This window comes from Rhinolophus sinicus, chromosome 4 (genome assembly GCF_057876585.1).
Source record: "Rhinolophus sinicus isolate RSI-liver-muscle chromosome 4, RSI-T2T, whole genome shotgun sequence".
NCBI lineage: Eukaryota > Metazoa > Chordata > Mammalia > Chiroptera > Rhinolophidae > Rhinolophus > Rhinolophus sinicus.
The window spans coordinates 22,710,126-22,722,554 of NC_142504.1; the positions used below are offsets into that span (position 1 = coordinate 22,710,126).

Consider the following 12,429-nt stretch of genomic DNA (forward strand, 5'->3'; position numbering starts at 1 on the left):
CTCCATGTCTTTTCTCACTTCTTCCCCTTGAACTAATAATATATATTTGGTAGTATTGAAGGGTCCTGCACAAGACAACAGATCCTCTGAAAAGTTGTCCCCTCTAATTTATATCCTTATGTGCTTCAGTGAATGATGAATTGGTTTTGGTATTTGAGAGTGGTGTCTTCTCGTACATTGTGGACCAGTGAACCAACTGAGGCTTTTATGGTAAGTTGACAGTCTCTAAGCATCTGATTTAGGGTTCTGTTGTTGAGTATTCTAAACCCGTGCCTGATTAATATAAGTATGCAAATGAGACAGTGTGACTTTGATTTTTAAATTCAAAAGTTTAGATTGTTCCTACTGTTTTGGTGTAAGATGGATAATGTTCTGTTAGAGAAGCAACTGTCCACCACATGTGATCCTATGTGATTAAGGAAGCATGGAAGAGGTACTTCATTTCTACCATGTTTCTTGACTCTCAGGTGTCATTGATTATGAGAAGTGATACTATTTTTATATCATTAAGAAAAGAAAAATGCTGCTGCCAATTTCAGTAGAATGTAGTATTTTCACCTAGAAGCTTTAAAAATATTTATTAAGTGTGTGCTTTTATGTTTATTTAGGCATAGGTTTTTATCATACTTGTTCTTATATACAAAGACGTAAGTAGGTTTCTGGTTCTAGGTAAGATGGAACAAGAAACTCCACCTTGTTTCTTCTACTGACTGAAGCTATAAAACCTGAACAGAATACACAGAACAACTATTTGAAGATTCAAAGTAAATAGTAGCAGGTAGATTAATGAATAAGAACTGAATTTGAAATACTACATAATATGCAGTGACTTTTGCCATTTTTTTTCTCATGCTATATCTTGACCTGGGTCCAAAGCAGCCCAAAATCCAGAAGTGGACATTAGAGTAGACAGAGTTTCAAGAGAAGCCCCCTAATTCTGACCAGAGGGGCAGAAAATGGGTCTTCTAATGTTAAGAGAGGGTGAAGATATCCTCCCTTTTTAAATATTTTCCTAATCCAATACTTCAGTCCCTAAACAGTCTTGTGACAGTAGTGGCACTGACAATAGCAACAGTGGGGGTCCAGAGAATGCTAAAATTCTGAGAGAAGTGAAAATTTCTCTTTGATTGAAGTTGCTGTGGTTTTAAGAGGTAAGGTGAACATTGTTTTTGTTCTTTTCTCTGTCCTCCTGTTGCTTACTTGGACACAGATACATGGGAAATATGTGCAAACTGGGGTAAATAAAGCTCTAGTTTTCTGGTAGGAGTGCTGAAAAGGGATTCTTTAGAGAAATGCACAGGAGAGATTGTAGAAAGAAAGGATGTCACCTAAATATACAGACTATAATCCAATATCACTTGGCATACAAAGGACCAGGAAAATCTAAACTCACATGGGAAGGGACAATCAATAGATACCCATGCTGAGATGACATAGATGTTGGAATTATTTGACAAATACTTTAAAGCGCTGATTATAAAAATGCTACAACAAGTAAGGAGAAATGCTTTTGAAATGAAAGATGGAAGTCTCACCCAAGACATAGGAAATATAAAGAGCCAAATGGGAATTTTAGAATTGAAAAAAATACAGTAACCAAAAAAAAAAAAAAAAAAATGTTGATGACAGAGAAAGTACCAATGAAGTTAATGAGATCATCAGATTTTTTACAGTTTGAACTACAGAATGAAAAGAGATTGCGGGAAAAATGAATAGTTCCCAGTATCTGTGGAAAAATAAAAGGTCCTCTCAATCCTGGAAGAGGAGGAGAAATATAATACAGAAAAATAGCATCAAAGAAATTCTAGATAAAAACTTGCCAACAGTTTGAATGACTAGATCCTCACCAGAAACCATGGAGACCAGAAGAAAGTAGAATATGAGTTGTAAAGTGCTAACAACAAACACTATTATCTCAGCATTAAATATCCAGCAAAAAAAAAAACCCAAAAACAAAAAACTTCAGGAATGATGGTAAAGACAATCTCAGGTAAAAAAAAACAAACAAATATAATTATTTGCCAGCAGATGTTCTCTAAAAGAATATCTAAAGAAACTTCTTCAGACATAAAGGAAATGATGCCAGAAAACTATCTTGGTACATTAGTTATTATGGAAGAGCAACAGAATTGGTAAATAGAATAGACTCCTTTAATTCTCTTCACTTTTTCTAACTAGTCATAGGTTGAAAGCAAAGACAAGGAATTGAGGTCCTTCTGTCCCCACGCTGAGCACAGCCCCGTCTTGTCTGGGTCTGGAGTCATCCCATTTACTTATACAAACAACAGCTTGCTGGAAGATCAAGTATTATATGCATTTTTAAAACTTACGAAAGACTAAAACACTTCCATTAAGAAAAAGAAAGACAGCAAGAACATTTTCTGATGATGTTTCCTGGATATGAGACAGTTACTATGTAGACAACACCCTACAACATAAAGGCAGTAGGGTATTGGAAATTTATACCATGGTTAGGTTTAAACATTACACTTGCTGTGGTAAAATATTTCATCCTACCATACGTAGACTCTGAAGGGTTCAGTATGTATGTATATTGAAATCCCTAGACCATCCACTTAAAAAAAACACACACCTATACTAAGAGATACAATCAGAAGAAACACAAGGGTAAATTAAAATTGACTCCTAAAAAAAAGTTGAAATAAACCAAAAGAAAGAGAGGAGAAACATTAAACAGAGGGAGAAAACAAAAATGTACATAATACAATAATTGACCTAAATCCCAAATTATTGATAATTAAATATAAATGGTTTCTGCACACCGATGAAAAGATGAGGGTTTTCACAATGGATATGAATACATGAATCAACAATATGCTGCCTCTAAGAGCTCACTTCCAATATAGCGATGTAGGTAGGTTAAAAGTAAATGAATGTAAAAACATATGCCGTGCCTACACTAAGGAAAACTAGCCTGAGCACTGGAGAATCAGAATGAAGGCCCTGATTGTAAGTAGGATTGCTGGCTGTAAGGAACTGGCAGCTCTGTTGGTGTGTACTGCCTGAAAAACAGCTTTGCGAACAGACTTGTCACGGTCACCCTCTGTGTGGATTTCTTTTCTACAACTCTGCGCTGAAGGACCTTTCCCAGCAACACTCAGATTCAGTAGTGCAGTGATCCGTGATTCCTCTGGAAGTAAGGGGGATCCTGGCTGTGTGTTTGAGAGAGAAAGAGATATCTTTACGTATCAGAGTTGGGTGTTTAGAGATGCAGAGTATTGTTCTTTCAAAAAAGTCTTCCTTGTTGATTCTGTTTCCTCCCTATTTTCTCCTCCTCCAGTCCCCAACCCCCACCAAAATGCATCTATATGCAAAATACAAAGTATGTCTATCTGGCCTATAGTTATTAAAGCAGACCATGCTGGAGGTGGGCTTTATTGGGGAATTAGACAAGGGCATGAAATGGCACTGCAGGCAGGAGAACATGCACATTAGTCCAAGGATCATGCTACATCCAGGAATTGTAGGTGATGTGATCTGGCTGAGCATATCCATGCTGTATATGCTACCCACCAGTTAGTCACTTAGTATTAGTTACCAGATCAGTTTTCAGAAAGAGAGACCATATTTACATAAACATTACAGTATATTATTATGATTGTTCTATTTTATTATTAGTTATTGTTGTTAATCTCTACTGTACCTAGTTTATAAATAAAACTTTGTCATCGGTATGTATGTATAGGAAAAAAACAGTATATGTAGGGTTTCGTACTATCTGTGTTAAGGCATCCACAGGAGGTCTTTGAACATATCACCAGCAAATAATGGGGGACCACTGTATTGGCAATTGTACACAATACCTTGACCATTTAGAAGTTCTCATGTGTGGAGCTGAGGTAGTAACTGAAAAATGTGGGCTTATTAATTAATTAATTAATGCTTATAGCTTTTTAATACTAACCTGTAGACTTCAAATCATGTTCCAGTTTGAATTTTCTCTCAGTTAAGTCACACTGAGCTGTGTGACACTCATATGCTCTATAGAAATGAAAAGTTATTCACTCTAAATCAAGAGAGTACATGTTATAAATAATTTGGGGGGATGTACCCTAATGGTTTAGTTATCAAAATATTTCATCATGTGCTACAAATGTCTTTAGGAAGATTTTAAAAAGCTATTTTAAAAAAAGAAGATAGTGTGAAGCAAAAACTCAGAGGTTAATATTAGTGATCAAGTTGACAGGTCAGGTATGATTTAATGTTAATTCCAATATTTTTCTAAGTTATCCTTAGGTCTTTTCTGGGGCGAGAACAAAGACTAGATTCTTGTGTTAGAGTTTTTATAATTATGGGAAGTACCATGATTTTATAGTTCTCCCCAGTGCTTTTGCTTTGTTTATTTTAACCTCTAAAAATTTCTAAGACATGCTTTATTAACAGTTAGAACAGCAGATTAAGAATTCTAAAAGCTCCTGTTTTTGTTTTGACTTCATCATTAAGCTCAAGGAAGTTGCTAAATACTTTGAGAAATAATAAAGATTGATTATATTTTGTTTGGAAAGAGTTTTGTGCTTCATGAAAAAAAGACTTTTAAATGTTGTATATATATATTTTTTCTTTTCTCTGTGAATGGTGGGGAGGATAGTAGAATAACTGGAATTGAGGCGGTTCAGCTCATTTGAGCCCTGTTCCTCTAGCTACATTCTTTTTCATTTTGGCCTTCCAGCTGGATGGCACAAGTGCAGCCATTGATGTTGTGTTTTTTTGGTGAAGATTTTAAGTGTATTAACATTGCCAGTTAAGATTGTCAGTGCATGTTTGTAGAATTATTAATAGAAATCACAGACGATGCTTCAACCTAGATCTAATGGACAAACAGATATCAGTGATCCTAACTGGAAGGTGTCCCTTTCAGTTGTAAAGGAATTCAGAGATGGAAACATAGGAGTATTTATTAATCTAGATGTGTGTTCCATTATTACACATAACTACTACACATTTGGTGAAACTTTGAGATTTGGAAAGAAGCCTTAGTGGGACAAAGTTGACAGGGATTGGTTTAGCAAACTCTGAAATATTAAGACCATAAGGGACAGTCTGAAGTTAGAGATGGGTTGTATTTTGAGTGACAAAGGGATTTTAATTTATATTCTTATTGAATGTGTCTGACCATAATGACACAAAGAGTTATTCTATGAACATTGATTGGGGATTTACTTGTAACAGGCACTCTACATAACTTTACACATATGAACCACTTAATCCTCATTAAAATCCCATAATGAAGAGTCTTCTATTCCCATATAACAGAAAACATTTTAAAAAATCCCACAATATAGGGTCTTTTACTATTCCCGTATAATAAAAATTAAATCATTATAATTTATTTTTGTATGTATGTGAGAAGCATTTGAAAACGTAACTCCAAATTTTTGCTAGGACATTACAAAGTCCAAATTTCTCTAAACATTTAACTTTATAATGCATAAGTTTGGATTAACCTTATTTTCAAGCCACTGCTTGAGTGATAGTTATCTTCTGATCTAAAAATTTCGGGACAATATAATATGTGACATAGCGTAGAACCTCCATGATCTGGTTTCACAGACTTTCCCACTTTATAGTTCATTACTAAATCATTCCGTGGCTTTTGGGTACTTACCTTGTCTCTTGCCACACTGAATTTATGCCCCTATTCTTCTTACCACAATACATTAAAAACATTTTTTTATCTTATCCCTCTTAATTACTTTCAAAGCCTCACCTTTGTTCCTAAGAAAACCTATTCAAGGATGAGCTCCTAGCTCATTTTTATTATAAAGATTTATCTGCCATTGACAGTTTATATTTCTCACAACAATGATGTTCCATAGCACTTACTATGTGGACCATTCACTTATGTTCTAAATTATATTTTAATTTTATTAGGATCATGTAACTTAGAATCGTAGACGTTTTAAAATCGGCAGGAATCTTACAGATGAGTGAACAGAGTCCTAAAGAAATGAAATAATTTTAGTATAGTTAAGTGTAGCAGATCTATATCTAGAGTAGAGGTGTCCTCTCAATCCCTTTGAATTACTGTGTTTATATATAGTTTTCTTAAATTGTTGGATAAAAGAGAATGAAGAATACATTGCATTCTTTTGCCAAAATTATTACAAGGTAGGCAGCACGATAGAAAAGGCATGAGCTTTGGAAAGACCTGGATTTTAAACACCCTTTTGAGTAAAAACAGGAATTATGGTACTTGGTTAATAATACATATTTATTTTGAGGCATTAAATGGTATAAGGACTTTACGACTTCTTATATAAAAATGCTTGATATGTCAGATGTATATATATATATGTCAGATGTATATATATGTCAGATGTCTTTTTCCCCTCTTCGTTATAGTGCTGTAGAATAACTGTATTTGTAAGCCTAATTTCTTTGGATTTGAAGCCTTTGTCTCCTACTATCTTTGGTTTGCCCTGTGATCTTGGGCAAGTTTCTTCATTTCTCTGAAGTCAAGTTTCTGAATCTGTTAGATTCAGAATAACATTTGCAGGGTCATCATGGGATTGGCACTAATATAGCATATAGGTCTTCGTAAGTGGGAGGTACTTAGTGATAGGAGTAGTATTAATTGGTGATGTTATTATTTTAAATGGTCTGTCTTTCCCAGCTTTGCTGCTTTGCTTGGAAGAATCATTAACTTTTGCCAGATCAATGTTTTTTTGTTTTTAAAGCATATTATATAGAATTGCCTATGTAAGAAGCAGCTGGGTCAGATGTTAAACTAACTTTTGATTTGGGATTCCTGTTTAAAATTACACTTTTTTTCCCCTTTATCCATGATATAAGAACCATGCAATGTCTCCTCAACTGGCAGCAATATAGCCATTTTTCAGTATTTCAGGTCTGTGGAGTCCCACATCTTTTGGGAGGGTGCTTCCTGGGTTTACAAAAGTGAATAACACTGTGTTGTACAGCTTATGTTTTTACATAAGACCGTGTCAAATAAGCCTTCCAAATCTGAAGCAAATTCATTTGGCTATTTTCACTTGTTGTAATAGTTAGCCAGGCAGGAACTTGTATTGAATTGACTGAATCTAGAGGAATGCCAAGGAAAATGCTATACTTAACCAGGACACCAGGTGGCACAGTGAGCTGCACACAGGAAACAGCCTAAAGAGTGGATCTGTCTAGGAGATAGAATTTTATCAGACTCTGGGAAACTCCTTATAAACATGGAAGGATTGAATTGGTGAGCCAAATAGCTATCACCTCTAGTTACTCCCTTTCGGATATATCCTGAGCTCTCTTATTTCTGTTGCTTGCACATGTCCTGGTTAGCTATTCACAAAGTGTAAAATGCATTCATTTATTGACTTGGGGTTAAAAGAGTCAAGGACATCTCAGTGTGTAGTCCAAGTCACTCTACTTGGAAGCTAAAACCTCCTTATTCTTGTCCCCAATAGTTATGAACAGCAGGTAAGCAGAGGTTTCAACAAACGTTGTTCAGTCCACCAAACAAATAAAGTTGTGTTCAATATTCTGTTTGAAACTTAAGTTGTTTTTTAAAAAATTTCTTTTTTATCTCAGAAAGAATTTCACAACAGATTTGCATGGTTATGGACACAAAAGAAGATGAAGAACATATAGGTCATCGCCTTGAAGAGATGCTGAAAAATGAATTAAGTGTAAGTATGCAGATATCAAGCTTCGTGATATTGAAGAGGTGAATGTGTGTTCCTTTGGTTTCCCCCTTATTTTTTGAACTGATCAACTTCCTGGTTAAACTCATATCTAATATTACGACGAAGGACATAGAAGAAGTAACAGTAAGTGTGAGGAGTCTGTAGGAATAATTTACGACTTGTACCCTGTAATAAGGACTTCCATTATTGATTTTTATGACAACTTTGAGTTTTGAAATGTTTTGTTTGCCAAACCAATTTTACTAAATTTTAATTAATTTCTTTGTTTTTATTAAAATGTATCAGCACCAATCAGAGTTTATGATGAACATATGATGACTTTTTAACAATATATATGATAAAAGTGTAATTAAAAGCAGAAGGAAAATGTTCATTTTAGTTAGCTAATTTTATCATGGCGGTACAGTTGGAAAGAGAGCAAGCTTTTTATCAGACTGCCTGTGCTCAAATGGCAGCTTTATTGCCTAATTTCCTCATCAAAATTGAAAATGATAATAACATCTACATTGTAAATGTGTTGGGAGGGTTGAATAAAATAAATATGTTTGAAGTGCTTAGAAATGCATCTGCCTTGTGGTAAGTTTCTGATGAGTATGAACTATGACAATCACACTTTGAGGAGGAGTGGAGACAGGTGTGACAATATTAAGTAGGAGATACTACTAGTTCCCAAATTTCATTCCTGTATTAGATACATGAACTGTTCAACACATGGATTCCTAGAACAAAATTTAGTGAACCATAGTCTGGGATAAGTTGTGGAATCTAAGTTTTTAAACAAGCTCCTCTAGTCAGTTTTGATGGTGATCAGTACCAAATTCTACCAGTAGCATTTAGAGCAACAACCCAAAGCTGAAAAGAAGGTATTAGCCATCTCAGCTGTCTCTTAGGCATAAAGCTTATACTGCAATCTCCTCTTCTGTGTTGCTTTTATCCATCGACTTGATGGGCATTCCCCCTCCATCTTTGGAATTTTAGTAGATTGGTGCAAAAGTAGTTGTGGTTTTTGCAATTATTTTTAACCTTTTAAACTGCAGTGACTTTTGCACCAACCTAATAGCGCCTGTTCTCTGCTTTCTATGTCAGGTCCACTTGTTAAGAATCTATCCCTAAGTTCTGTGCCCCAGTTCCACTGTGGCATCTTGCAGAATATTTAATTGTAGTTAACCCCCACTGTCTGACCCACTGAAGCACCCTTTTGGCTCAGAAATAGTCTTTTTACTCCTGGATAATCTCTTTCATTCTTTAGCCAATCCATGTAGAGAAGCCAGTGACATGGGGCCCTGAAAGACTGTTACTGGGACTCTGGGCAATCAGCCACGCCTCCATTTAGAGAGCTTTGTTTTGATATTACTGTCGAGCACCTCGCTGTTGGACTTCTGTGTGACTGATTCCTTGATTGGTCTTTCTAATATTGGACCTGGCAAGGAGTCCTTTGATTACAATTATTATGATACTTTTTGTTGCTGCTTTACCTATGCATGTTTAGTGACGAAATGACACGGGATTTAGGGGGACCCTGGTTCGTTACTGGTCTTGTGTGATTTATTCATCACTCTGGCCTCTGAGGTCCTTGTTCTTCTCACTTCTAGTGATCTTTATTTTCAGTGCACTGCATCTATCTACCCACTGGGCCCACTCTGGATATTGCCATTATCTTAAGTGCACTGAATAACAAATAATAAGGTTCCTCAACTTCTGACCATGATATTTTGTCATTCCATATCTTTTACTGAATTACTCCTGCACATGTTTCAAATTTATGGGAAAGTTCAAGCATCCTATTCCCCCCCATTTCTTTCATCTACCTGTTGTTTATACCATTCTTTACCCAGCTTAGATTCCATGATCTATCACTTCCTTGGATCACGGATATTCTGCCAGTATCTTCAATTCCCTTATCCTTTGAATGCACCCACTAGGTAAAACTCCATCCAGGTATTAATCTAACTTTTCACTTCTCTAAGCCTTTACTCAATCTTAATACTCCTGGGAAAAATTATACAACCGTGCACATGGTTGCCATTAAAAATCACTGGTCTCCATTCTCCAGTGGACACTGAATGTTTTAAAGCAACCATACCATTCTATAGTCAGCTCCCCATTCTACTCAGTGAATATTTTAAACCTCCTCAAATGTCTAACCCAGAGTCTGTTAACTTCGGCACTACTGGTGTTTGGGTTAGATGATTCTTTGTTGTGAGAGCCTGTCCTGTGCATTTACACTGTTCAGCAGCATCCCTGGTCTTTACCCACCAGATGCCAGTGTTACTCCCAGCCCCTACTTGAAGCAACCAAAAAATGTTTCCAGACATTGCTAAGTATTGCCTGAAGAAGGGCAAAATAACCTTCAGTTGAGAGCCAGTGGTCTAACCCTACCATCTTTTCCTCCACTCTTAGATATGGTCTTGTTTTCGACTTCACAGTGGGATTATATACTCTCGTAGGGGATGTACCAATCTTCCTGGTACTGAATCTCTAAGGAAACTTGTATGTGTAGCCATCTTATTTAGACTATTTCCCCTCCCTCCGCATCTCCTACTCCCATAAACATTACAACATATTACAATTCTGTTCATTAATTAAAACAAAACAAATAAACAATTCCCTCTTAATCCAAGGTTACTCTGAAGCCACATTTCTTTAGAATAATTGACCTTCTCATTCCTCAGTCCGTTGCAATCTGACTTCTATTTTAAGCTTCCACAGGAACTGCTCTGAGCAAGGTCCTCCGTGACCTCCCTATGCACAATCCACAAGACATTTATCAGTCTTTCCCTTGATTCATTGCAGGACTTGACTCTTGTCTAATACTTTTTTCTAGAAGAAATCTCATCCTGTGGATTTTATAACATCTTATTTTACCGACCACACTTTTGTGTTGTTGGCCTCCTTTCTCAGGTTCTTTTGCAGGATTTTGTGTATAATTTTTAGGTTTCTGTGCATAGTTGAGAGGTTTTTGTTTTTCCTAAAAATCCATGTTATTTAGTTTTATATGATTTTTCTCTCCTCTTATAAGGGCAACTTTATCGTGTGAAATTTTTTAGCCCATAACTTACAAACACAAAATGCCTCATTATCTAATATTTTTATGTCTTAGAGCTTTTGTCTCACTTGGAAAATAACATATAAAAAGGATGAAGTCACCGCTATTGAAATCCAGGCACCTGTAGGGCAGATCAGTGTGGGTGTGGAGCTGCTCACCACACAATGGGAGGATTGTTTCACTGGCATGAAAAGAAAAAATGTTCCCCATTGAAACTAAAGGAAGAGATTGGGTATGCTTTGCTGGATTTTGAGATATACCTTAGGGGTGAACTGAATTTCTCAACTCTAATGTAATGACACACACCTCATACGTGGAAGTGGTCGTTAAAAAGTAAAATAAGGAACTCACTGGGTAAGAGACACCCCTCCACCTTGTATACCCGTGCACGTATCTTAAATTTCATACTCATACTTAAATTTCAGGCATTTGTTATCAGACTTGTTACATTCCTTCTTTGATTTCTTAAGGAGTTTGAAGTATTTCACAGAACCTACGTACTTTGGAGATAGAAGTTTCCTGAGTAGACAGTGGTGGAGGACACCATGCCTACTTCTTCCCAACTCTCAACAAATGCTGAAGAATAGTTTATGCTACATACTGTGCTGAGAGTAGTAAGGAATTCATAAATAGGAAGATGTGAGCAGTTTTTCATTAGTTCCTTAATTCACTAATTTATTTACCAAATAACACATGCCTATCAAGATTTAGTCACTGGACATAGGGAGATAAACTAAGTAAGTATAGTTCTCTGTCCTCAAGAAACATACTGTTAAGTTGGTGATAGAACAGTAAAGAAATACAAAAATATGTTTAATTACAAATGGTGTTAACTATTCGAAGGAAAAATAAATCTATGCTTATGTAAGGAGAGCCCTGGAAAATGATATAAATTAGGAGTGAAGAGTAGTGAGCTATAATCTTTTGGCAGATGTTCTATTTAGTTAAGTCTAAAAGGATAATCAGGAGTTGACTATTTAAAGAAATCCAGATGGAACAGTGTGTGAAAAGCACATAAAGACCTTCATTCATGGTGGCTTAAATAAGACTTCTGTGGTTGGAGTGAAGTGATTGCAATGGAGGTAGAGTGGCAGAAGACAGGGATAGAGATGGGGCAGGACTAGATGCCTCCTTGTATGCTATAAAACTACTACCACAACCACTGCTACTATTATTAATTATATTTTGTTCTAAGAGCAAAATTAACTGATAGAAAACTTTAGCTGGAAATGATGACTTGATCCAATTTACATCTATAAAAAGATTAGGTTGGCTACTGCTTCTTAAACGTAAAATTATATGGAAGAAGACATGTAGCATTTAAATGTTTTCAGATATCATATTACCCCTAAAACACATATGTCTTCAACCCAATTTTCATTCGTATAATACAATAAAAGGAGCACCTAAAGAATGCTGATCTCTATTCTGAACAAACAGGGACTATAGGGGCTTTTAATGTATTTTGTTTATTCACTCCTTCCTGTTTCCTGGAGCACATAATTTAGTTATTGTCTTGTGTAACCATGAAGGACAAGCAGGAGATGTCTGAAAATAATTTGTTTTCCTGGGTGTAAGGCTTGCTCTGGTTTTGTTGGGCTGCCTGTGATACCGAGTTTATTTTTCCTGAAGGTCTCAAAGTTGTGTCCAGTGTACGGATCTCTGCCTTTTCTTATAGACCTAACTAAATTTGGTCTATGACATATTAATCAA

At 35.9% G+C, this 12,429-nt stretch overlaps 1 protein-coding gene and 1 long non-coding RNA gene across 3 annotated transcripts in view; one reads left to right on the forward strand and one right to left on the reverse strand.

Moving 5' to 3' along the window:
• The window catches only part of CRPPA (CDP-L-ribitol pyrophosphorylase A), a 217,447-nt gene that overhangs the window by 77,598 nt on the left and 127,420 nt on the right, over positions 1-12,429 (forward strand). For both annotated transcript variants that reach the window (XM_074340804.2, XM_019727133.3), the window contains exon 6: positions 7,555-7,652. In XM_074340804.2, the coding sequence (XP_074196905.2) occupies positions 7,555-7,652 (98 nt within the window). The remainder of the gene's footprint in view (positions 1-7,554; positions 7,653-12,429) is intronic.
• The window catches only part of LOC148758339 (uncharacterized), a 60,785-nt gene that overhangs the window by 17,712 nt on the left and 30,644 nt on the right, over positions 1-12,429 (reverse strand). The window lies entirely within an intron of this gene.